This window comes from Mustela nigripes, chromosome 4, assembly GCF_022355385.1.
Source record: "Mustela nigripes isolate SB6536 chromosome 4, MUSNIG.SB6536, whole genome shotgun sequence".
NCBI classification, from domain to species: domain Eukaryota; kingdom Metazoa; phylum Chordata; class Mammalia; order Carnivora; family Mustelidae; genus Mustela; species Mustela nigripes.
Window position 1 is genome coordinate 96635596 of NC_081560.1, and position 24234 is coordinate 96659829.

The 24234-nt window shown below is 49.8% G+C and overlaps 2 protein-coding genes across 8 annotated transcripts in view; both read right to left on the reverse strand.

The window, feature by feature from the left end:
• Window positions 1–1284: 1284 nt before the first annotated feature.
• On the reverse strand, window positions 1285–7272 carry FIGNL1 (fidgetin like 1). Of its 3 annotated transcripts, none has more exons than XM_059397187.1 (2): window positions 7086–7272; window positions 1285–3510 (listed from the first exon to the last, which is right to left on the reverse strand). In XM_059397187.1, exon 2 carries the CDS (start codon window positions 3498–3500, stop codon window positions 1431–1433), a length of 2070 nt encoding a protein of 689 aa, XP_059253170.1. In that variant the 5' UTR covers window positions 3501–3510; window positions 7086–7272; the 3' UTR covers window positions 1285–1430. The 3 variants fall into 3 exon arrangements, with proteins under 3 accessions (XP_059253170.1, XP_059253169.1, XP_059253171.1); XM_059397186.1 differs by having other exon boundaries at window positions 7026–7135; XM_059397188.1 differs by lacking the exon at window positions 7086–7272 and adding an exon at window positions 6063–6176.
• Window positions 7273–14852: 7580 nt separating this feature from the next.
• Window positions 14853–24234, reverse strand: part of DDC (dopa decarboxylase) — a 78095-nt gene continuing 68713 nt past the window's right edge. For all 5 annotated transcript variants that reach the window (XM_059397191.1, XM_059397190.1, XM_059397189.1 and 2 more), the window contains 4 exons: window positions 23217–23315; window positions 21143–21244; window positions 17559–17788; window positions 14853–15253 (listed from right to left, as the gene is read on the reverse strand). In XM_059397191.1, coding sequence (XP_059253174.1) covers window positions 17588–17788; window positions 21143–21244; window positions 23217–23315 — 402 coding nt within the window. In that variant the 3' untranslated portion in view covers window positions 14853–15253; window positions 17559–17587. The remainder of the gene's footprint in view (window positions 15254–17558; window positions 17789–21142; window positions 21245–23216; window positions 23316–24234) is intronic.

Here is a 24234-nt window from a genome sequence, read left to right on the forward strand (position 1 = left end):
AGGCCAAGAACAAAAGTTAAAACGGTCTCAACTCACCTACTAAAAGTGTCACATGCCCTCTCTTCAATAGCGCTGTCAAGAGAAAACCTGAGAACCCGAATGTCACCTACGTAAGACCCAGGATTTCTGTCTGTTCTGTGCTCAGCACCTGGAACCACCCAGCATCCAATACTGTCTGAATGAATGAACGGAAGAGGAATGCTAACCAAACTGCGTGACGACCCCAGGGACACAGGAAACAGGGACTGTGGCTCAGCGCAGCTGGGAACTCTATAAACGCACGGCTTTTCCAGCAGACAGTTCAGAACACATGCCAAAGGTGTGTTAAAATTAGGCATCATCTCTAATACGAGAAGCTTAAGAAACGTTAAGATGACGAAGGCAATCAACGTTTTTGTGTATGGCGAACGAAAGGGAAACCACTGAATGTGCTTTCCTAAATGCCCCCAACAGAGGACTAGCTAAATTACGGTCCATCCACATGATGGGACCCTGAGGGAAGATGTTGTGACACTGCATGTTTCCACAGGAAGTGACAGTGACACAGAGAAAAAAGCAGGCTACAAGGGAGAACACAGTACAATCCCTCTGCTGTGTGAAAGGCCTGGAAGAAATGACAGGTTCCCCAAACTGCTGGGGCGACAGCAGTTTTTACTCTCTTCTTGCTGTTCATCTCTCTTCCCCAATACTTCTACAGTGAACACCTGTTACTTTAGAAAACAAAACTGTCCATTATAAAAGTCAGGAAACATTATTTTTGAGAGACCAATACTACAGGCTATAAAGTACTGTCAAATGAAGTATTAATTTTAAACATTATCTACCCCTTGGAAAAACGCAGCATTCTTCATCTTTCAATTCGGTGGATGTGTGTCTGGTATCAGACTACACCGGGCTACTTCTGAACACAGAAGTAATAGAAGAGAGCTGGAGGCAGTTACAAACCAGCACCAACCACTGGACTTGCATTCAGGCATATGGGGAGATCATAAATCCATTCAACAGCAGTAAGCGAAGCTGATTCCAATGCAAACCACAATATGAGCCAATGCAAAGAGTTACATGGTCTTCAGAAGAAGATGCATACCGATCAGATGCCACCTCAGACAAAAATGAGACTTTCTGGTTTCAATTTGAGCTATCACATTATGCCTTCCAAAAATACCACTTTGAGACCAAAGAACATTGATTTGCCTTTTGTGCAAACAGGTTCACAATGAGGTAATACCTGGAAGAAAACTCAAGCTTCTATTAACATAGCCTAAGTCAATCACTTGTAAAATCTCAGCTACTGTTACTCTATTTTATTTGAGGTTCAGAATTCAGAATATACACCAAAGTACAATGAATAAATTCCCAGTTTCTCATGCTAACAAGTGGGAAAGGTTGTGTTACAAAGATGCCAACGTCAAGTGCCCCATTTGTCCCCTTTACTTCCCACAACCAAAAGTTCTGTTCCAGTTCTCATAAAGCTCTAAATCTTTAGGAGACACGCTAGGCCGCACGGTTCTGAGGGCGTTCTCAAAATCAACGTAAGCTATTGGTCGGACCTGATCGGGTGTTATTGTGGCAATGTCAACAGTCTGTAAACTGCGAATAGGCCCGAGGGATGCCTCTCTGCAAAGCTGGGTCATGTCAGCTCCTGAGAACCCATCTGTCTGCCTTACAACCAGGGCGATTTCCTCCTCGCTGAGGCAGCACTGCTCCTTGGACATGAGGTTAATCACGATCTGTTTCCTAGCCGCAGCTTCTGGGAGTGGAATATAAAGCCTTTTCACCAACCTTCTCCGGGCAGCCTCATCAATTTCTTGTGGCCGATTGGTTGCTCCCACCACCAGGATGCGGTCTTCAGAAGAAGTGGTTGCCCCATCTAACTGCACAAGAAATTCCGTTTTTATCCTTCTGGAAGATTCATGCTCACCATCTCCTCGTTGAGATAACAGGGAATCAATCTCATCAATGAATATCACAGCTGGCTGCTGACACCTTGCCACGGCAAACAACGCACGGACCATTTTCTCCCCCTCACCTACCCACTTAGAAGTCAAAGAAGAAGCAGAGATACTGAAGAACGTTGCCCCGGACTGACTAGCAATGCACTTGCCGATTAGAGTTTTACCAGTCCCAGGTGGCCCGAAGAGCAGAATTCCTTTAGGGGGTCCTCGTAAACCCGTAAAAATGTCCGGCCTCATCATGGGCCACACAACGATCTCCTTTATTGTGGCTTTGGCAAATTCTACTCCGGCAATATCTTCCCAGCTTACAGGTGGTCCGTGATCCATGATCTCATTCATGATAAGCTCAATCATCTTTGGCTCCAAGTTCTTCAGACGCTCATCAATTGGATTTGCCGGCTCTGCAGGTCCCGCACCATAAGCCTTATACTGCATCCCCCCATTCTGATCTCCCCCATCTTGCTTAGGTATAGGAGGAACAAACTTCCCAAATATTCCTCGGGACCTACTAGCTCCCAGAGACTTCTTTATACCACTGTATGAAGACCCAGGTGCACGCTGGGGTTGGTACTTCTTTTGCTGATCTACCCATAATTGTTCTTTTGCAGTTTTAAAAGTAGGCAGGCTACTCTCTTCTCTTCGGGCATTATCTTCTGTTTTACTAACAGCCTTATTCACTATGGGAGTGGAAAGGGCATCAATGGTGCCAGGACCATACAAAGCTTTTCTCTCTCGTGGATTTTCACAGCCAGAAGGCAAACAAGACTGATTAGATGAAAACATATTTAGTCCTACATTGGCTTTTGGAGAGTTCTTATTTTCCTTGTTGACATTTCCAAATAATGGTGTGGCATGGATTTTTGCAGTGGCTAAGTCACCAAACGGTGTTAAGGATGTAGGACAGGCCTTACTGCTGTTCGTTAGCACAGGTGTCTGGGCATTCTGAGGGCACGTTGAAGGACTGCTATCTGGGATGCCTTGGGTCCCACTTGTATCAGGAGCTGCGTTAGTTAACGGGCCTTGGGTCCCACTTGTATCAGGAGCTGCGTTAGTTAATGGGCCACTCTCCCCAGAAGCGCCACAGTCAGTCAGTTGAGGAGGACCGAGGACAATGCCCTCATTACGGATGACTCCGGACGCACCGGCCGTGGCCGACAGAGAGTCTCTGGATTTTCTGCCAGCACGCAGCATCTCCTGTACGTCACTCAACTGGAAAACACTATTTACTGACAGCCCCGACTGCCATTTGTCACTGTCGGTCTGGGGGGATCTTGCTAAAGCTAAAATGTGTTCTGCATAGTTATTCAAGCCAGTCTCAACATTGTCACAATCGATAACTGCAGAATATTTCTCTGCATATTTTCTGAACAGTTTGGTGGCGCAGACCTGGGAGAGCTCGGCGTTTGCCCATGCATACTGAATGCGTAATATCTGCGCTCGGTATGCATCTGCCTTCTGTTCTGGGGTACATGTGCCAGATGTAATTGCAAAGTAATTCTTCTGCCACTCACTCAGGTGCACAGACCTGGAGCTGGAGGCCTGCATGCTGGAGGTTCTTTTAACAAATGACAGAAATAAAAAACAGTCAGTACGAAGAAGGAAACAAAGACATAATATTGTAAGCATATTTCTTAAATCCCTGCTCATCTGAAGGAAGGTATGCTGGACCTCTCACGTGTAAGGATAGAACACTTATAAGAGAAATAGCTAGGTAAACACGTGTTTCAGGCATTCAAGATAAAGACTTAATAACGCTTTGTTATGGGTTAAATGGTTTTAGTTATATCACTTTCCCTGCAAATGGGGAAAATATTCCTAAGGCTTAGAGGGAAAGGGCTTCAAATTAATCAGCAAAACAAAGGCAACACTTGAGAGTAATGGAACTAGACAATGCAGGACACACCAAGCCTGGGGGTTTAGCTCTGTCTCTAAGATAAACCAGATAAATGATCTCTGTCAAGCCTCTTTCACAGTACCTTCAGTTTGATCTGTAAAGTGAGAGAAATCATCACAAGAATTGAGTCAAATAATGAGTATGCAAATATTGTGAAAGGTACCATTCTCATGCCTGTTACACAAATGTACAAATTAAGGCTGGGAGCTCACTGGAGATCACAGAGCCGGCAGGCAGCAGGGCTGGGGTGCACACTCGGGCACATTCACCCAGGGAGTGTGCAAGTCACAGCGCACGAGCCGCTCCGCGATGCTGCCACCAAAGGGCACAGCAGCCTGGTTCATAACCATCAACCACCACCACCTACCAAATGTTTTTAAGGACTTCATCAATGAGCACCAAAAACAGGATGCCCCAGAATCTCTCACAATTTTCCAGTTTCACCTTAAGTATTAAAAAGTGAAACTGGGGCACCTGGGTGGCTCAGTGGATTAAGACTCTGCCTTCAGATTAGGTCATGATCTCAGGGTCTTGGAATTGAGTCCCACATCAGGCTCCCCACTCAGTGGGGAGTCTCTTTCTCCCTCTCCCCATCCCCCACTCATGCTCTCTTTTGCTATCTCTCTCTCAAACAAATAAATAAAAATTTTTAAAAAAGAATTTAGGGGGCGCCTGGGTGGCTCAGTGGGTTAAGCGTCTGCCTTTGGCTCAGGTCATGATCCCAGGGTCCTGAAATCGAGCCCTGCATCGGGCTCCTTGCTTCTCCCTCTCTCACTCCCCCTGCTTGTGCAGTCTCTCAGTGTCTCTTTCTGTCAAATATATAAATACATCTTAAAATTAAAAAAAAAAAAAAGAACCACCATACTATCAATAAAATAAAAAGCACTATACTCAATAGAAGATACTTGAAAAGCATCTATCTGATAAGGGGTTAATATCCAACATATAGAAAGAACTCATACAACCCCATGGCAAATAAACAATTCAATTCAGGGTGCCCAGCTGGCTCATTTGGAAGAGGATGTGACTCTTGATCTCAGGGCTATGAGTTCAAACCCCATGATGGGTGTAAAGACGACTTAAAATCTTTTTTAAAAAATGGGCCAAAAAAAATGGGCAAAGGACTTGAATACACATTTTCCCAAAGATATACATGTGGCCTGCAGGTCCAGAAGAAGGATCACTCATCAGAGGGAAACACAGAGCAAAACCTCAAGGAACCATGTCCTGCCTATCAGAAGGGCGAGTGCTAGCATCACAAGAGACAAAGGTGCTGGCATGATGTGGGGAAAGGAACCCTCATGCGGTGTTGCTGGGGGCGCAAACTGCTGCAGCCACCCTGAGGGACAGGATGGGGTGGCCTCAGAGAATTAAAAAAGAATTCCCGGGGCGCCTGGGTGGCTCAGTGGGTTAGGCCTCTGCCTTCGGCTCAGGTCATGATCTCAGGGTCCTGGGATGGAGCCCCATATCAGGCTCTCTGCTCGGCGGGGAGCCTGCTTCTCCCTCTCTCTCTGCCTGCCTCTCTGCCTACTTGTGATCTGTCAAATAAATAAATAAAATCTTCAAAAAAAAAAAAAAAAGTGAAACTGACCTTGTAAATGAAATATGAGAAAAAGTCTGCTCAAGTACAAACACTTTAGGTCTCAATGGTGTAACAGTAAAGTGCTTTTACTTTAGGGTTCTTCTCTCAAGTTATTTTTGTAAGCCTCCTTACATTCAGTTGAATTATTTTACCAGAATTATTGGTGACTATAATCATATTGCTAGATGTGTGGAAGTTACCTGTCCAGCCACAAGAAAAATGTGTAAGAAAACTTTTAAGTTTCCTAGGAGTGCTGCCATAAAGGAGTGCTGTAAAATCCAAGAACTCATGCATTTTAAAATCTACCTCCCAAATTGCCTATAAATATAGCCTAAAATCCACGGGTTCTTCCAGCACACAAGTAATACAGCTGTGTCTCCCATAAGGCCCTACAAAAATGAAAGGCCCAATGAGATTCTTGGGCTTATTCTTAATTCAAATTAAATTCTTAATTTGCTTCAGGGCATAAAGCTAAATTAAACTAGTCAAAAGTAGAACCATTTTAGCTTTTAAGACTCTTTTAGACAGTGCTGGAAGGGAGGAACCGAGAGGTGACTTGGAAAACATTCATCACTTTTCTCATCAGGAGGAACACCCTCTTCCCCTGCCTGGCTTCCTCTCCCTTCCTCACCTGCAATCCCGGGATTCCTCCAGCAGCACACTGCCCTATCCCTGTTCCCAGGACGCCGTCCTCTCCTTTCCACTTTCACCCTTTTCTTGGAAATTCACCTCCCAAGTCTACTTCCTGCCGACTCCATCATTTACCCCCTATGTGGACAGGGACAGCCAAACAGCCCTGGCCAAGGACACAGCCACTGTCTCCATCACCATCAGTCACTTTCTCACGGCATTGCTTCCACCAAAAACTTGCGGTTCGTTAACACACGAACTGCGCTCCAATCTTTTTTATCATGATTCTGGTAAATTTCTGCTTATAGTGAGAATGTGGGATTCTCAGCTAGCCAGCGGGCTGCTGCCAGCAGGACCTGTTTTCTAGAACATCTGTACTCTCCCGGTATCCAGAACAGGGTATGCCCTGGAATAAAAACTACTCAAATCCTGCCAGACCCCGGGGCCGGCCCTTTGTAGAGGCTGCTAACTCCCAGAAGCAGGACCCGTCCTCTGGCTCCGCCAGGACCCGGAGCACTACTCAAGTCCTGTCAGGACCACAGCACAAGCCAGCTCCCGGGGGCTGCCGGTTCTGCGAGGCCCTCAGCACAGCTCTCGGCACTTAGAAAATACTAGAACAACTGTTCGGCGTCTCCGGTCCTTGCAAGGACCCCCCCACCCCCCAAGGAAGCAGGCGCCCCCGCAGCGCCCGCCACAGGGGCAGCGCGCCCACGGTCCAGGCGGGGCGGCCCCGCCTCCTGTCTTCCCAAGCCGCCATCCGGAGATCCCTGATGGGCCTTCTGGACCCCCGCGCAGACTCCGCCCGAGCCCGGGCCCGGCCCGCCCCCGGTCCGCCCCTTACCCCTCGGCCCTCCGCGACCCCCGCTCCCGCCCGGGGCCAGGCTCCTCCACACGCCCCGCCCCCCCTCGCCCCCCCTCGCCCCTCATCCCTCGCCCGGCCCCTGGCCCCTGCCCCTATACCGACCCGGACCCCTACTCCGCCACGGCCCCGGCCCCGGCGGGACTTCCGAGCCTCCTAGCCCACCTGGAGCCTCCGAAAAGCGCGGGGCCCGGTGTGCGCCTGCGCGCTGCTTACGTGCTCGTGCCCGCGCCGCGCGTGTGTGCGTGGGGCGGTGACTAGGAGCGTCTGGGATGCGGCCGGCCGCGCGGGGATCTGGCTGGGGCTGGCGACGTTGTTGGAGAAGGGGGTCACGGCAAGAGCGCGCGGGAGTGTTGGTGAGGGTGGGGGCGTGCGCGGGAGGATGCGGGGGGCGTGGCGTGGGGGACGGGGCCGCGGAGCGGTGGGCGTGGCGGGGGGCGACGAGGGCGCGAGCGGTGGGCGGGGCGGAGGGGACGGGGGCGGGTAGCGGTGGGCGGGGAGGGGGGCGGGGGCTGGCGCGGAGGCGGGGCGGGGCGGGGCGGGGCGGGGCGGGGTGGGGCGGGGTCGGGCGCTCCCGGCGGGCGCTGCCAGGTGAGGTACCTAAGCGGGCTGGCAGCGGCTGGTTCGCAGAAAGGGATGCGCATCGTTTCGTTGCACCTGCGCCTCCTGTTCTCCGGCCTCTGACCTGCAGACTCGGAGGCGCGGTGGGTGGAGCGCAGTGCGCAGGACCCCCGCAGAAGGCGCCTGGTCCGCGCTCCGCCGGGCAGCTCGGGGACCGCCGTGCAGCCACAGGCCGGGCCCAGGCCGGTGAGGAGCGGTCAGGTCTCGTTGACCGGGGAGGGGGTGGGGGGGCAGTAGCCCTCCTCGGAGCAAGTGGAGGTCGGGTTCCCGCGGGCCCGTGGCCGTTGCCCTCTCCATGTTAGCAGGTCGTTCTGGGCGAAGGTTACCCACTGGCTGAGAGGACCCAGTAGAGGCAGGTGCAAATCGACATGCGTTTTTCAGACGGAATAAGGGAATCAGGCTCTCCCTGAGTCTGGCAACTCGGACCTGTCCCTCAGCCAGCACTCCCCGCCCCCGCCCTGCACTCTTTAGGGACACTTTCCTGGAAGGAAGCCTTTGGAAAACGCTTCATCATTGCCTTGGACTTTGTTTTGGAGCGAGGCTTCAGAGGGCAGTAGCATGCGCAGATGAGTTTAGCGAATTGCGTTTCAGACCGAGCAACAGAATAACCACTGGCAGCCACCTGCCCTGTCACTAGTGTCATCGTGTCACCTCATAACTCTGGAGACAGTTCCAGGCCCTAAGTATGTCCCGAGGGTACGTATTTCCATTTTGCCGTCTTTCTCCCACTCCACCACCTACGGTGACTTCCCCCTCCAGGCTTGTCACCTCACTGTTCTGAGAAGACCCCCACAGTCAAGGAACCCAGCTTCACACAGCCCCATTTATAGTGGGGAAATGGGGCCAAACTAGGAAAGACCTTTCACCCCTGAATACTTCTCTTTCCCAAAAAAGGAAGAAACCTTTTCCCAGGAAACCCCAGGAGCCTTCCTCTCTTCCTCTCCTTGTCTCCCCGATCTTGAGTTATCCCACCCTGAGAATATGGGCACAGGGAAGGGAGAAAATGATGGCACGTGACATTTAAATGCAAGATCTAAAGAAAATTGAGACCCCCCCCAAAAAAAAATTCCAAAGACCTTTCTTCTTTAAATGGGCACAAAACAAAAGGGATTGGACAATATATTTTTTAAAATAGACAATCACAAGAGAAAACACAATTCATTTCTTAGCTGAAGTAAGAATAACAGACTTTTTATTCTAAAGGTTCGTGATTTATTAGCTCATTTTCTAATTATCATAATTACTCAAAATATGGAGAATAAAAATAAAAGAAAATGAAAATGAAAACTGTTATCTCCGGGCTGACTTAGTTGCATGTTTACTAGCTGTTTTTCTGCTTGCATATTTAGACTTCAGCGTATGCTCTTAGGGTAATTGGCAGTAAGTTTAAATAAATATTATTAGGGTAACTGGCAATTTTGGGTGACTTTCATCACTAATATTTTAATGATAGCATTTGGAGAACTCACAGAAACCGCTGTCTTACCCACCTAAGAGTTTTTTGTTCAAATAATGAACTACATGTATAGTGTCCGCAGCTGTTTTTCAGCAGGTGACATGGGCATTGCCATTTCACTTTTGTGCCTTTGATACGAAAGCATTTCCCAATCCTGCAGTCTCCATCTTCCTGCATAGCTGGCAGAAGTATAAGTCACTTCCATGCTCTCCCGAAGTGAACTCCTCATCTGTGAAAGGGGAATAAACTTCTCTAACTCAGAAGCTATGCTAAGGATTAAATTAACACGCGACACCATAAATCATCAGAGCAGCAGCTGGCACAGTGCAGACGTTCAACAGAATCTGTGATGCTGTCCCGTACTTACTGCTCCGTGAACACAATTATTGGAATTGGAAGAGTTTGTTACCTGAGCTAGGCAGCTAAACTTTCCTTCCAAGACCGTAGACCATGTTCTTTCTTCTGGGTAGAATTTTTTTGAACCTGCAAGAGAAGCATTTTTCACCTATAGCAAACAGAGTGCAAGGGATTCTGGGAGATGGCTGCATATTTCCATATTCATGAATATTATAAACATGGTCTCAAGGAAATGCCAGCGCACACTTCAGTGATCTCATTTATTTTTGAGCACAGAGAGACTATGGCCCCAAATAATGTGCATTCCTGCGTGCCAGGAAAATTACTCTCTTGAAGTTTAAAAGAGATGCGTTTGTCAATGTGTGGGATTGCTGGTAGGGAGGTGGATGGTTTGAGGACATAGACAGGACAGGAGTCAGGTGAAACAGCCATACCTGAGCCCAGTTCCTTCATGGCCGGGTTCCTGTGTGTGGCTGGATTCTCACAGACTTCAATACTAGCGGTTCCATAGCTCGGGGACAAGGCAGTGACCCTTGACAAGGGTGACCCTTCCTTCTATGGGGCAGGAAGACCTGTATAGATCTGGACAGATTGCAGACACAATCCCAGAAAAGGCTTTCACTGGCTGCACTGAAGGAATCACAAGAGCCCTGGGGAGGAGCCTGACGTGGCCTCCCCGCGGTTAACGGAAATGGGGTAGGCAGAGCACTGAAGACAATGAGCTTTGGTCCTTTTCTCTGGAACATCACAGCCAACCTGAGTCAGCACGTCTAGCTGCTTCCTGTCTGATCCCATATAGGCTGTGGGTTGGATTGTGTTCCCAAAAGATACACCGAAGTCCTAACCTCTGGTATCCGGGAATGTGATGGTTTTTGGATGCAGGGTCTTTGCCGACGCACTCGAGTTAAGAGGTCATACTGGCCCAGGCTGGACCTTAATCCAGTGCGCCTGATGATTTATAACGAAGAGAGAAGTACAGAGGGGAGGTGGAGATTGGAGTAACATGCACTCCTAAACCAGGGAGCATCTACGGCCTCCAGAGCTGGAGCGGGGAGGAGGGACCCTCCTCGGAGGCTGCGGAAGCAGCGTGGCCCTCCGGCACCCTCATTTCAGGATTCTGGTCTCCATCACTTTGAAAGAATTATTTTCTGTTGTTTTAAGTCTCCTAGTTTATGATGCTTTGTTCCCACAACCCTAGGAAAGCAATAGACTGCCTTCTGATGGTCTAGGGGCGGGCTGGGGGAGTAATCAGGAGCATGGCCCATGGAGTCAGCTTTACAGGGTTCAAATCTCAGCCCCACGGCACAAGAGCTACATCCGGGGATCTTGAGGGGCCAAACCGAGTCGATCGCTGAAGAGCCTTTGGATGAGAACGGCGCCAGTAAGCTCCGCCCAAGTCCCGCGCGTTATTACGGTCAGGTAAGCCTTGTGCTCAGCACGAGTTGCTTGTCACTGAAGAAGAAACTGTCCTGGGGCGGTGGTTCCAGTTTCTGTGCTCCTTACCCTTGCTATTTGATCCATCAGCCCAACTTCTCTGGTCTTCATAGACCCTTGAATCGCAGATGCAGGAGAGGGCTCAAAGGTGGCAGGTTTTCCATTCCCTCGAGGAGTTTCCTTTACCACTTGAACACCCGCAGGGGTGGAGAACTCACTCCCTCTAAAAAAGCAGATCTTGTGCACTCACAGCCATCCTTTGAGTTCTCTGTATTGAAACATAACCTGCCTCCATGTCACTTTCTGGAGGCACAAAGCCTCTTCATTGCAAAAGGGGTGTACATTTGAACACACCTAGTCCTCTCTCTGAGCCTTTCCCCCTGGATAGCCTTCCTTTTATAAACCTCCTCCCATGACTCAGTTTCCCTCTGATGGCGCAGGGGCGGGGGGTATCACCATAAATGGTGAGGTTTGGGGTCTGCATTTGGACGCCCTTGGACCCCCATGGTCTCCTATAAGTAACCCCACTCTGTTTCCTCCTCTTCTCTCTTCCCTCGACCATCTGTGTCACCTCTCTGCTTAGAGAAGAAACACAAGTTTCTCTAAAATAGTAGTTCCAGACTGACCCAGCTGAGGCAAGCGACCTGTTCTCACAGTACTTTCTTAGTAATTTGTTTCTATTATTTATGACAAGTAGAGGTAATAGGAGACAGCACAGAGGTGCTGAGGAAAAAGTTTCTGGTATTGAGTGCAGTAAAAAAGAAAAAGTAAAACAGTTGCTAGTATTTGATCCTTGGGGATTTACACAATTCAGAAAAGCAATAATCATTAGAGCAAAAGGTCGCCAGGCAATTTTCATGCCTACTCTCAAACACAGACTTTCTGGATAAAATATCAGCAGTTTCTAATGTACTGAGCCTAAGGGCCTTGCAAGTTAGGGGCACAGGGACGAAGTCGGTGGACACTTTAAACCTGCCTTCCCTCTGGGTCTTCTCCCCTTATTATGAGCAAGGGATGCTCAGTGACCTCCCACTTCTCTGTTCTGTCTTGGGCATTTCCACATACTCCTTTCAACATGGGCATGAAGCCACCCTATGTGAACGTCTTCAGTCCCAGAAAGTTTTGCTGTTTGTCACATTTTGGAGAAGAGACAGGATTCCAGGAGATTTTCTTAGTGTGATGCAATAAGAACAACACATTCTTGAGTTTTGTCTCTGATACCTGAAATGGAACTCCGAAACCCCTGGAAATGTGTGGGTGACAGGAGGTGCTTTTGCTCAAAATGGGGTGACTCTTGGTTGGCCCCTAGATAGAATCAGATGGGGGCTGGACACTGAGGAGACCCAGGCGTGATTAGAGGTTTGTAATGTCCAGCCCTGCCTCCAGACTTCTGGGAGAGATTGAGTTCATCACCCCTGGTCAGTGAATTAATCAACCATGCCCATGTCATGGATCCACCATAAAAACCCCCAAATGACAGAGCTGGGAGGGTTTCCAAGCTGGGGAACACATGCAGGTTCTAGGAGAGGTAGCAGTGCTCTCAGAGGGTGTGGAAGCTCCATCCACCTTCCCCATACCTTGCCCTGTGCAGGTCTTCTGGTTGGCTTTCCCTGAGCCTTATCCTTTATAATAAAGGGGTAAACATGATTGAAACGGCGTCTTGAGTCTGTGAGCTGTTCTAGCAAGGCACTGAACCTAAGGAGAGGGCCATGGGAACCCCTGCTTTACAGTCGACCTGTCAGAAGTACAGGAGGCCCGGGATTGGGACTGGCATCAGGTGGAGGGTGACTTATGGTTCTGAGCCCTTAACTATGGGCTCGGACTGTAACTTTAGTTAGATGGTGTCAGAGAGTTGGAGAAGTAGCGTTGGCAGAGATACCGCTATTTGGTGCCAGGAGGAAAAAATCTCATTTGGTGTCAGAAGTGTTATGACTAAATACAGTTTGGGTATGAGGATCTGGTTATGTCGTGCCATCAGGGATTTTTCCAACACTAAGCAAGAGGCGCCATTATCGAAGGCAACAAGCTTTGCATCGACTTCGAAACCCCTGGAAATGTGTGGGTGACAGGAGGTGCTTTTGCTCAAAATGGGGTGACTCTTGGTGCCAGCAGCGGTCTATGACATGTCGTGACCCCAAACCAGATGTATATTTACATCCAGATGCTATGCAGATCAGAGATTAGGCTGAGTAACCCAGACCTTTATCAACTAGGGGCTCTTTGGGGATTGTCAGGTTGGGGTCAGGCAGGAGCCAAGACTCAACCTGGGAGGTGAAAATGGACTCTTCCCAGAAGAAAATAAACGGCTTCACTGCCTCTTCCTCCGAGAAATGGTTCACCCTGAAGACCAGACAGGAGATTTGGCCGCTCAGTTGAGTGGGCAGGAGTGTGGATCCTAGAACCAGGCTGGCTGAGTTCTAGTCCTAGCTTGGCCACCAATTAGCAGTGAGAAACTGGGACAAGCCACTAAACCTCTTGAAAAACCTTGACAAGCCCCATTTTCTCATCTGTAACATGGAAGTGATAACTGAGAATTTAAAAATAGGAATAAAGTTAATATTTCAAAAATATTGAGAAAGGTGCCTGGCATGGATCACATGCTCTGAGTGTGTGTGTTTAATACACAGGGAGACAGTGCTTCTTGCTGTATCCACGCTCAGCAGTTTGGCCTGATGGCTCCGTCCCCTAGATATCTGGAGAGGTCAGGAGGTGGGGTGAACTGTGATGATTTGCCGAGAAATGAGCCAGAAGTCAGACAAGCTTTCATCTCTGTTGGGTCTACATTGATGTGGATGTCTGAGAATCTCCACCAGAAAGACCCAGCCGAGCTCTGAGGAGCCTCGGCCACTCGACTGGCTTCCTGCCTCCTATCTGTGCATGGCTCCCTGCACCGCTCCTATTGTTGCCTGCCACCCAAGCTCTTGCCTGGGACTCAAGCCTCTGCCATCTTCTCAGTGTAGGCTTCCACAGAAGCCGGGAGCTGCATCGGTGACTTTTGTGGCTCATTCTGGAGACCCTGCAACAATCTTGCTCAAGAGCATACTCAGGTGAAAACCATCTCATTGCAGAACAGAATCACTTCCACCTCAACTCAGTGATCTAGTGCTCAACACCCTATAGCTCTTAACGTGAGGTCCCAGTGGCCCTAGTGGCCCATCCCATGTCCTCACACCTCGATGGATGGCAGGTCTGGTTCACCAATGGGTACAGAACGAATGACCTTGTGTGTAATTTGGGGAACTACATAGCCTCTGACAGATTTCCAGATTCCTGAAAAGCAGATCATTTCATTACATTTAGGTATCAGAGACTTTTGAAATGCAAATAGACTTATCAATAGTGACAGGGCCTTTTCTGAGAGTGCTTTGCTTTCAATAATTAAATCATCTCTAAAGGACAAGAACTCATCATGGGATTAAAATTCAAGTGTTTGTACCAGCAAAAATGGTTTCAAACAAAGATAGGCTATTCAAGTAAATACTGCATCTTATGGGTGTTTACGTTTACAAGAGCATTCTGGTTGTTTATCGTTTATGAGACCATGGGGCAGACGGACTGATCATTTGTCCTTGGACAAAGAAATCAAGGCCCTAGAAAGTAACCTTTCCCCACACGCCAGTAGAATTTGGTCTGCGGTTGTGAGTCCTGGCTCTGAATTTATTTCTTCAAGAGTTGGAATCATCTCTAAGTAAAACCTGTATGTTCCTAATGCATCGAGAACAGCCCCTGACATTAACATTAACATTTTTTTGGTGCAAAGAATGCCATTTAAAAATACCCAAGAATGGGTGGCTAAGTTGATTAAGTGTCTGCCATGAGCTCAGGTCATGATCTCAGGGTCCCAGATGGAGTCCCACATCAGACTCTGTGCTCTTCTCCCTCTGCTGCTCCCCTGACTTGTTCTCCCTTTCTTGCTCTCTCAAATAAATAAATAAAAATATTTTTAAAAATATCCAAGGATGCCATCCATATCTTCAGCCATTTTGAAAGGTTAAGTGCACATTACCACAATGAATTGGGTACAATGCAGAGTCAAAAAATGCTTACCAGGCACAGTCACCACGTCACTGCAAATAGTTTATTAAGCATTGAGCCACATGCCAGAACAATTTAAAGACCACGGGTATAATCTCAAGTCCCACGATCCTAGATCCCATAATACACTTAGGAAAATATCTCAGTAAAATATCTCCCACCACTGACGACTTAAAGAGTGTGAAAACCTATGATTTCTTAATCAACAAAAGTCACAGTTGAATAATGAATAAAAGCTACATGCACCGGGATTGTAGTGAGTCACATTTTTTCATTGGTAAGAGAGTGAACAGATAGAATCACGAGCTTCTGGAGAACTTCACAGAAAGAAGGGTGAGGTCACATGCAGGCTTGGGTCCTCGGAGCCTGAATAATGTCTATTGCCTCCTCTTTCCAGTGTTCAGATAGACTTCTTTTCATCTTCTGATCTCTACAGGGAAAACATATATGTCAACATATGGCTACATTCAAAAAAATTAAAGAATCAGTATTTTGTATACTTCTCATTAGAATGCAGAAGAAGAATATGTTATTTCTCCAGTGAGCTGGAGGGAACTGTGCATCATAGACGGATATGAACTGTGAGCCACGAGATTGAGAGGCTGGCCTGGCTTCTCTTGGACACATGTTACCAATGCCAGCCAGCATCTGTGCCAGATTCTACCCTCCATGAAATGGGGGTAGTTCCTTCTCTCTCTTGGAGTTATGACCATGTGGATTTGGTAGGATAATCTCAAGCAAGCACAAATAAAGCCCTTGTACTCAGGTTTTCATTGCAAATTAACCTGGCCCCCCAAAGTACATGTGTTATGATTCATTGTTATATTTTTTTTAAAATTTAATCCCATTTACAGTTTGTTTTGTTTCTTTTTTAAGAGAGAGAGGGGGCAGGAGCGGTAGGGGTGGGACACAGGGAAAGGGAGAGAGAGAATCTTAAGCAGGCTCCACGTCCAGCACAGAGCCTAAAAGCATATATATGAACATATAGCTGTATTAAAAAAAAATTAAAGAATCAGTATTTTATATACCTGTCATTAGAACACAGAGAAGGACTATGCACAATGCTGAGATCAGGACCTGCCCCCAAATCCAGAGTCAGACACTTAACCAACTGAGCCACTAAGGCGCCCCCCATTTGTATCTTTTGAATTGATAACATGTATGACTTCACAGTCATTGTGACCTTAAAAAAAAAAAAGATTTTATTTATGTATATGAGAGTGAGAGAACACAAGCAGGGGGAGAGGCAGAGGGAGAGGAAGAAGCAGACTCCCCAGCTAAGCAGGGAGCCAAAAACGGGGTTTTATCCCAGGACAAGATCATGACCTAAGCCTCCCAGGTGCCCTCTGTCAGGAATGAGACTTTGTTTCCACTCACCTTTCAGAACTACAGATACTCTGTTGTTAGGGACACAGGGGAATAAAGATCCTGATATGATACATTGTGGTGAGCTTTGTGGAAACATAGGGCCATAAAAATATTAACCAGGAGTGTTTGCCTGAGATGGTTTTGTTTTGTATAAATCTTTTTTTTTAAAGATTTTATTTATTTGACAGAAAGATAGATCCCAAGTAGGCAAAGAGGCAGGCAGAGAGAGAGAGAGAGAGAAGCAGGCTCCCTGCTGAGCAGAGAGCCCAATACGGGGCTCGATCCCAGGACCCGGGATCACGACCTGAGCCGAAGGCAGAGGCTTAACCCTCTGAGCCACCCAGGTGCCCGTGTTTTGTATAAATCTTACAGCACTTATGCAAACCCCCTGCCCCACACACAGGTGTAGACATTCTTATCTTAGAGCAAAGGAAATATGTGAAACTATGCTCTCTCTCCAGCACCTTTCAGAGATGCTCAAGCTAGACGTCTGGAGTGGCTCTGGGAAGGCTGGGCCCCTTTAAGAGAGCTCCTTGTCATACCAGGAAAAGGATCTGGTATTTCTGCACAGGCTTTGACAGAGAAGTTGCATCTTGGACCTCACAGCTGGGAGCCATATATGAAATGTGATCTTTAACTCTTGATTTTTTTAGCATTACTTCCTATATTCAGAGTGAAAATTTAGAGCAAACAAGATAAAAATTTATGCAATCAATAAAATAAATTACATAATACACTTAGGTTCCACATCCGCCATGGGTCATAGTAAATGGGTAACAGGGAAGCGAGGGGAGAGAGAAAAAGAGAAGCATAAATCATCAGTCACGTCAAATTCCCTTTGTAATGTTTAATGTTCATTTATCTGCCATTGTCCAGTTTAATATAAATGTTTGTGATACTAGTAAGTAGTGTCCATCAACATGGAAGAAATCTGACGGGAAATTGGAAAGAGGATTGATAGTCTCATATAAAAGCAAACAAAGTGGGGTGCCTGGGTGGCTCAGTTGGTTGAGCTTCTGCTTTCGGTTCAGGTCATGATGGCATCTGGGGGAGTCCTGGGATCCCGTCCTGAGTCAGGATCAGGCCTCTGATTCCATCTGAACCAGACTGAACCAGGACTCTGATTCTCAATCGCCCTCTGCCCCCTGCTCCTGATCTCTCTCTCGCTCTCTTAAATGAGTAAATGAAATCTTGGAAGGAAGGAGGGAAGGAAGGAAGAAAGAAAGAAAGAGAAAGAAAATATTCAGAGCAGAAACACATCTCAGTTCCTAAAGGATCATAGCAGGGTGCGGATCCTTCCTCTGGAAAAGGAGGTAGAGGAAATCCAGGCCAGCAGCGTGGAGTGGCAGAGCTGGGGGACGGCTTACCGGCAGCACCTTCCCTGCGGCTCGGGCTTCTAGTCCCTCTGGGCTCTCAGCAGGTCGGTGGTCAGCTGTCTGATGTGCTCCCAGCTCTGCTGCACGTGGGTGAGCTCCACAAAGCGGGAGCAGATGGCAAATCGCAGCACGAACTTGTCTCTGAGGTGACAGGGGACCAGGTGGATTTTCTTGGCACTGTTGATCCTTTCCAGAAGGTCCTCGTTCAGTTTGTTGGACCCCTGCAGAGATGGACAGAGGGGCCATGCTGAGGTCCCTGAGGACTTGGACTTCAATGGGTCACCAAGGAAGGCCAGCCTTTGGCAATACCGCTCTGCATCCGTGAGAGAGGCCACTGCACCCTTGGCCCTTCTTTTACCAGGGTAAGGAATTCAGCTCAAGGGGACTGATGTGGCCATGAAAGACTCTAGCCTCCGCTACAAGACAGGTTCTTCAGGGTTGAATTACTATCCAAAGGTGACTGTTTCACGGACCAGCCTTTTCAAGAAAAATGGAGTTTCCTAGGCATGTGATGAGCTTCAGCTACATCCACATGTTGATGAGCTTAAACGGTAGAACTAAGGCTTCAAGCGGCACCAGTGAGGGGTCCCACCGAAACATATAGAAGAAATCTCAGCAACACAGAACCGGAGCACAGTCAACGTAGACTCTGGGAAAACTGCCCAGGAACTGGAGGGCTAAGGGGATATTGGTGGGCGGGGGTGGTCCCCATCTAGGAAGGAGCAGCCCCTGCTTCCTGGGCCAGGCAGCGGACACTGAGGCCGGGGGGGGGGGGGGTTCCCTTCCCCTGCTGGGTGCCGCTGCCCCCGCAGCCCCTCTCCCATTCCTGCGTCCTCCCCGCCAGCTCCTGTCAACTTTCTTCTCTTTCCAGGCAGCACCTGCAGGGCCCTAAGCCCCATCATCAAACGTAAAAGGGGGGAGGGGAGTGGGCCTCTCATCCCCGGTCTGTGGCCCTCCCAGGGCTCTCTCATTTGCCTTCTCACTCTGTCTTGAGAACTGAGAAGCAGGAAGGACAGTGGGAGGAGGAGTCCAGTCCCGCTCCAACACCCGCCAGACACTGGGGACTGGCCTGTGGACCCGTGCAGACCCTCCCAGCTGCTGGCTGCGGGCCTCAGTGGGGCTCCTGCTGGCGTCCCGTGGAGAGGCACTGGGACAACTGGCAGTTCAGAAGCCCTTGATGTGCCCGGGTCTAGACAAAGCCTGTCCTATTGGAGGATGAGGCTAGAGACGGAAGGACATATGAGACAAAGCAGCAGGATTTTTACCAGGAAGACTCAGCAGAAATTAAAGACTCAGAAGAAATTAAAACAGAAATTAACAGAAGAAATTTAACAGAAATGAAAAACACATTATTTAGGAAAATGTGCTTCCCATTTTCAAATGGATTAGGCAAGGTATGTCTTCTCTTAAATACGGTAAGACACCAAGCATGGAGAAGACCTAAGAGAAGAAGGAGTGGGGAGGGGTCAGGAGGTGCCGGAGGAAGAGAGGAAGGAGGGGAGGGGGAGGGGCGGACCAGCAGAAGGAGGGGGAGGGGAGGAAGAGGAAGTGGGGAGAAGAAGGGGGGAGGGAAAGAAAGAAGAGGAGGGGGAGGGGAAGAAGGGGGAGTGGAGGGGGAGGGCAGGAAGGAGAGAAGAGGGAGGTCGGGGAGGGGAGGGGAATCACACTATGTATCTGAATCTTCGGATGCAGTAGAGGACTTGAAATCCACACCGGGGCAGCACAGCACAGGCAGGTAAGGAGGAGCCCGTAGACGTGAGGATGGAAACATGAACCATGTGCCCAAACAACAAGCTTCCTGGAGAAGAAACCGGATCAGTGGAATGGAAGGAACACACAGATGCACAGAGGGACACTTCTGCTGGCTGCGAAGTGTCCGGGGCTTCTGGAATGGGGCGACGCGCTGTGCCACCCGGGAGAAAAGGGGTCGGGACCACACGCAGGTGGGTTTGGGGGTCATAGAGCCTGACAGCAGATTGGGGGCACCCAAGGATGGCATTGGGGGCTCTGCTCTGGGGGAGGTGACGGCTGCCCGACCCCACACTTAGGCTAAACTCACCACGTGTGCCGCTGACCCTTGCAGACACCGGTAGGAACTGCACAGGTCCACTTACACGTGGATTTTTTTCAATAAATCCAGCGCGACACAGCCGATGTATTTTCTCTTCCTTGTGATTCTCATCCTAACATTTTCTCTTCTCTGGCTCGCTTTAAGGTAAGCCGCAGAGTATAATCCACACAGCATACAAAATAGGGGACCCCCTCCCTGTGCTTTGGGCAAGGCTGCTGGTCAGCCGTAGGCTGTTGGAGGTTCAGTCTGACGGGAGTCGAAATTATACACAGATTTCGGCTTTGTGGGGGTAGTCAGCGCCTCTCATCTCCTAACTGTTCTTTGAATGGACAAGGTGTGTGGTGTGTGGATTACATCCCAATAAAACTGTGAAAAATAAAAAATAGAAGTCCGTCCAGAACACTGGCAGTCAAAACAAAACAAAACGTCTTCTCCATGGCAAAGGCATCAAAGCATGCCCCCTAAACACTGACGTCAGCTGACCTACAGTCAGTGGCCACTCTGGGGACGCAGCCGCTGGGACGCCAATGCTCTGAGGCTTCCCCCATGCCCTACCACGACAGAAGGGTCCCCTGTCCCCTGCACATGGGCAGGCCCCACCACTGTGCACTCTGCACAGAGCTCACAACCCCCTCACCGAGCCCTGCACAGGAACATGAGCTTCCCACTCTCTCTGTAGAGCCCAGGCTTTCTCACGACTGGTTCTCATTACCACCTTGAAGCTCCAAGGACCAGCGAGGGGGAGGATATGGTAAGCGGATGACAGCACCTTGACCATGCAGCGGGGGTCCCCTCCCTCCTCCTGATGGCCTCCACGCACATGAACAAGGAAGCCAATGGAACGGAAGGCACAGCCAGCTTGAGAGCCTGGGCAGGTGAGGCTCCCAGCCAGTCTCCCTTGTACAAAATAGAATAATATGGCACCTGTGGGTTCAGCGCCTTTCCGAGACGTCTCAGAAATGTAGTTGTGATTCCCAGCAGAGATGGCCTGTGCCCTCCGCCCTCTGGGCCAGCTTCCCCCAATGCAGTGAGCACCCTCTTCATCAGGCAGCAGGCCTGCAGAGTGCCACAGACCAGCATTTCTCAAATCCTTGCGTGCACCTGGCAACCTGGAGGGGCTCCGTAAGATGCCAGATTGGCAGGTCTGGGCTGGGGCCTGGAGCTGAGCTGGGACAGAGCCCGCACACAGGTTAGTGCTCAGAGTATTCCAGGGACAGAGATGCGTGCATGGAGGAAGTGGAGAGCATTCTAGGGCCAAGGGTCTACACGAGCGAGAAGTCTCAGTCTGATTGAGGAGGGGCGGACAGCTCCTGGAGGAAGGTGCCCAGGGCTCTGCAGGCACTCAGGCTGGGTCAGGGCCAGGAGGGTGAACCCCAGATGGGAAAACGCATGCTGACGTCTCTGGTTGCTGGGGACCTAGCATGCCAGTTTGGAGATGGAGGTGATGAGTGATCTCTCCTCTGTCACCATCAAAGAGAATGAAGACTGAAGTAGACACACATACCTTTAGCCGAAAACAGACCAGCCCCAGAGTGACTTCTGCACAGATTTCAAAGCGGGGATCCTGGCGCACCAAACACTCAAACTCGTGAGCCAGCCGGACGTGCTGGAAAGGGAAGAGCATCTGTCTCAGTTTCTGGACAGTACTCGGCTCCGGACTCAGCCACCTGAAAACCTTCCTAGACGACACGCCACTGATTCATGTACACTCACTTAGCCATTTTTCTCAATTGTGAATGTGACCCAGCAGCCAGCCATCCCCACACAGGCTGGGAAGAAGCTCGCTACCCTGACAGAAGGACTAGTGTCTTCAGAGAAACACCTACTGGGTGCCTGGGGGGCTCAGTTGGAGAAGTGTCTGCCTTTGACTCGGGTCATGATCCCAGCGCCCTGGGATGGAGTCCCGAGTCGGGTTCCCTGCTCTGCAGGCAGCCTGCTTCTCTCTCTGTCCCTCCCTTCGTCATTCTCTCAATCAAATAAATAAATAATCTTTACCAAAAAAGGGAAGGAAAGAGAAACACCAACTAATACGTTCTTCTGTTTGGGGGACTTTTAATCCCACCAAACAATTGGTTAGAATTTCAGAAGGAACATCGTGATGGGTATTTAAGCATGTGAGTTAAGAGACAGTGACCCCAGCACTGTCACCATATCTGTCCCCACACAGCCCATGGCAAGTGACACCACGGTTGTACCCACTCTGCAGATAAGGAAACTAAGGGGGTGATTCTATCACCGAATCTCTGGCTTCTGTGGGGCTCTGGCTGGTTGTCACCAAGGGATGAGAGTGACAGTCCCCGCCACATTCAACTAATGCCTTCCTCTCACTGAATTCACCACCTTATTTGACAACTAGGTGTTCACGGATCCCCAAAGGGGTTTCGAACAGTCTGTGCACAGAGAACAAGCCTGCCACGGTCTGTGCACCTGTTGCTCATACCCGCCCCCCCTCCCGGGACCGGCTTGGTGCTCTCATGACAGTGCTCAGGGACTCGAGAGCAGCCCCAAGTGTCCAGTGTCCTTGTGCTGCTCCCAGGCACAGCATAAATCTATGACCACTAGAGGGCACCAAAGACTAGCATTGGCAGGTGTCGCCCCACTTCCACACCTGGGACACCTGCCTAGGGACAGGCTTTGACCATCCCTCCCTCTCTGTAAGCCAGATGGGAGTCTGCTCAGAGCAGGCATGGAGTGTTTTTACAGGACGCAGCCGAATCACACCCAGTGGCCCCGGAGCTTAAAGCTGGAGTCATCTGGAGAGAGAAACCGTTTCTCTTCCTTCCCCACAGAAGCGGAATCCTCATCATATTTGAGAACATGTTCTCATAATTTCCATACACTTTCCCCGAAGATACCACAGGTTCCCTGCCCCCATGAAGCCCAAGGACCTCTGTCCATCAGGACAGCACCATGGCTGAGGAAGGAGGCCAGCACGGCAGAAATCAGCTGAAATCAGTAGCCGTCTGTAGCCGGCTAAATGGGTGGTCCTTGGCAGGGGGGGAGGGTGTCCCCAGCTCATCCTCTGGCCTCAGTTTCCTCGATTGCTAAAGAAATAAAAGGCAGGGTGATGGGGCTTGAAGTCGACCAGCGGTTCTCACTTTGTAGTGCTCATCACAGCCGTGTGGTTCATTTATTCAGACAGAGGTTGCTGGGACACCACTCTCCCCAGGAAGGTCCAAGGTCATGCGTGCGCTGCTGCTCGGGGGGTGCATAGAGCGCCCCCAGGCTAGAGGCCATCCATCCCCAGCAGCTCCAAGACTCCTGTGCTAGCTGTCTGGGAACCAGACATCCTGAGCTCTCGCCACTGCCCAGCCACCGTTGCCTGACCCTGCTGGGGGACTGACCATGGGGACCGGCCGTGGGGAGCATTCCCTTTGCAATCCCCTGGACCTGACAGCCATCATCTTCATGAAAGTGTCCAGAAGGTCCGTAATCATGCACTGACTGTCTTCTAAAGATCCTAACCTCAGTAGGCCAAACTAACTATCAGATATTTGCTTCTTCAGACATCTTCCTTTGTTTCTGCAGTCTCCAAAGCTTCCCAATATGACCCAGATACATAAAGAAAGCACCATCACCTTGCGGATATAGGCCTGCAGTCCCTTGACTCCGTACATCCTAAAAACAAACCACATCTTCAGAGAGCGAAACCTCCGGCCCAGAGGCAACTGCCAGTGCTGAAAGAGAACAGAAAACATTGCATCAGGGAGCAAAGTGCCGAGAGCTTTCCTCAGGCCCAGGAGGCACCTGCTTCTCTCGAGGCAGCTCACTCCCTGGAGGTGCCCTGGCCAGCCGCCACGTGCCACTGTGGATGGGAAAGCTGACGATGGGGTGAGCAGAGTCTGCAGCTAGAGTCTTTGCAAGGCAACAAGACAGATGAGGATGGAAGACTCTGCTACTGGGGAGGCGCCGTGTTCACGGAGCAAATGTTTGTGGGGTGCGCGCTGGATGGAGCTCACCACCTAGCAGGGCCACGAGAGGGTTCCTTGCTGGCCACTCCATCTGCGGGAAGGAGGAAGGTAGGAAGCCAAAACCCACACCTCCTGCCCAGTGTGGTCCCTGTGATGTCCCGGCACCCCTTCCCAGAGCAACAGAAACGGTCACTAGAAAGTGCAGCCCCAATGTGCTGGTCCTCAAACGAGGTCTCCTTAGTTTGTCCTCAGTTTGCAGCAGGTCAGCACTCCTCCGGCTGTGGGGCTCTCTGATGGTTATAAATGTACTAAGGCCATCAAGAAGGGACCCAGAAGGGAGGCAGGGTGATGGGGCCGTCTGGGACCACAGAGCAGGGACACTTCATTGTGACTCTCCAAATAGTCACATTCTGGCATTTACAAGGAAGATGCCAAAGGCAGCTCAGGCTTCCTCTCTGTTCCCCGGACCTTCCCTTGTGGGGTGGAGCTTCCAGATGGGCCTGGGGGATGCGGGGCTCCAGGGGGGAGGGGGGCACAGACTGGACCTTCCCGTAGTGCACGCATATCTGTGAAATGGGTTTAACGATGCTCACTTTGTCCAAGACCAGGTACATTGAAGGCAAATGGCATTACCTTTCCATCTTCGGCCTGCGTTCGTGAGCAGACAGGATGTAAAACCCCTTGG

What these genes read in the sequence shown, in the direction of transcription:
- FIGNL1 (XM_059397187.1), bottom strand. Translation starts at nt 3,500, where the DNA reads ATGCAGGCCTCCAGCTCCAGGTCTGTGCACCTGAGTGAGTGGCAGAAG.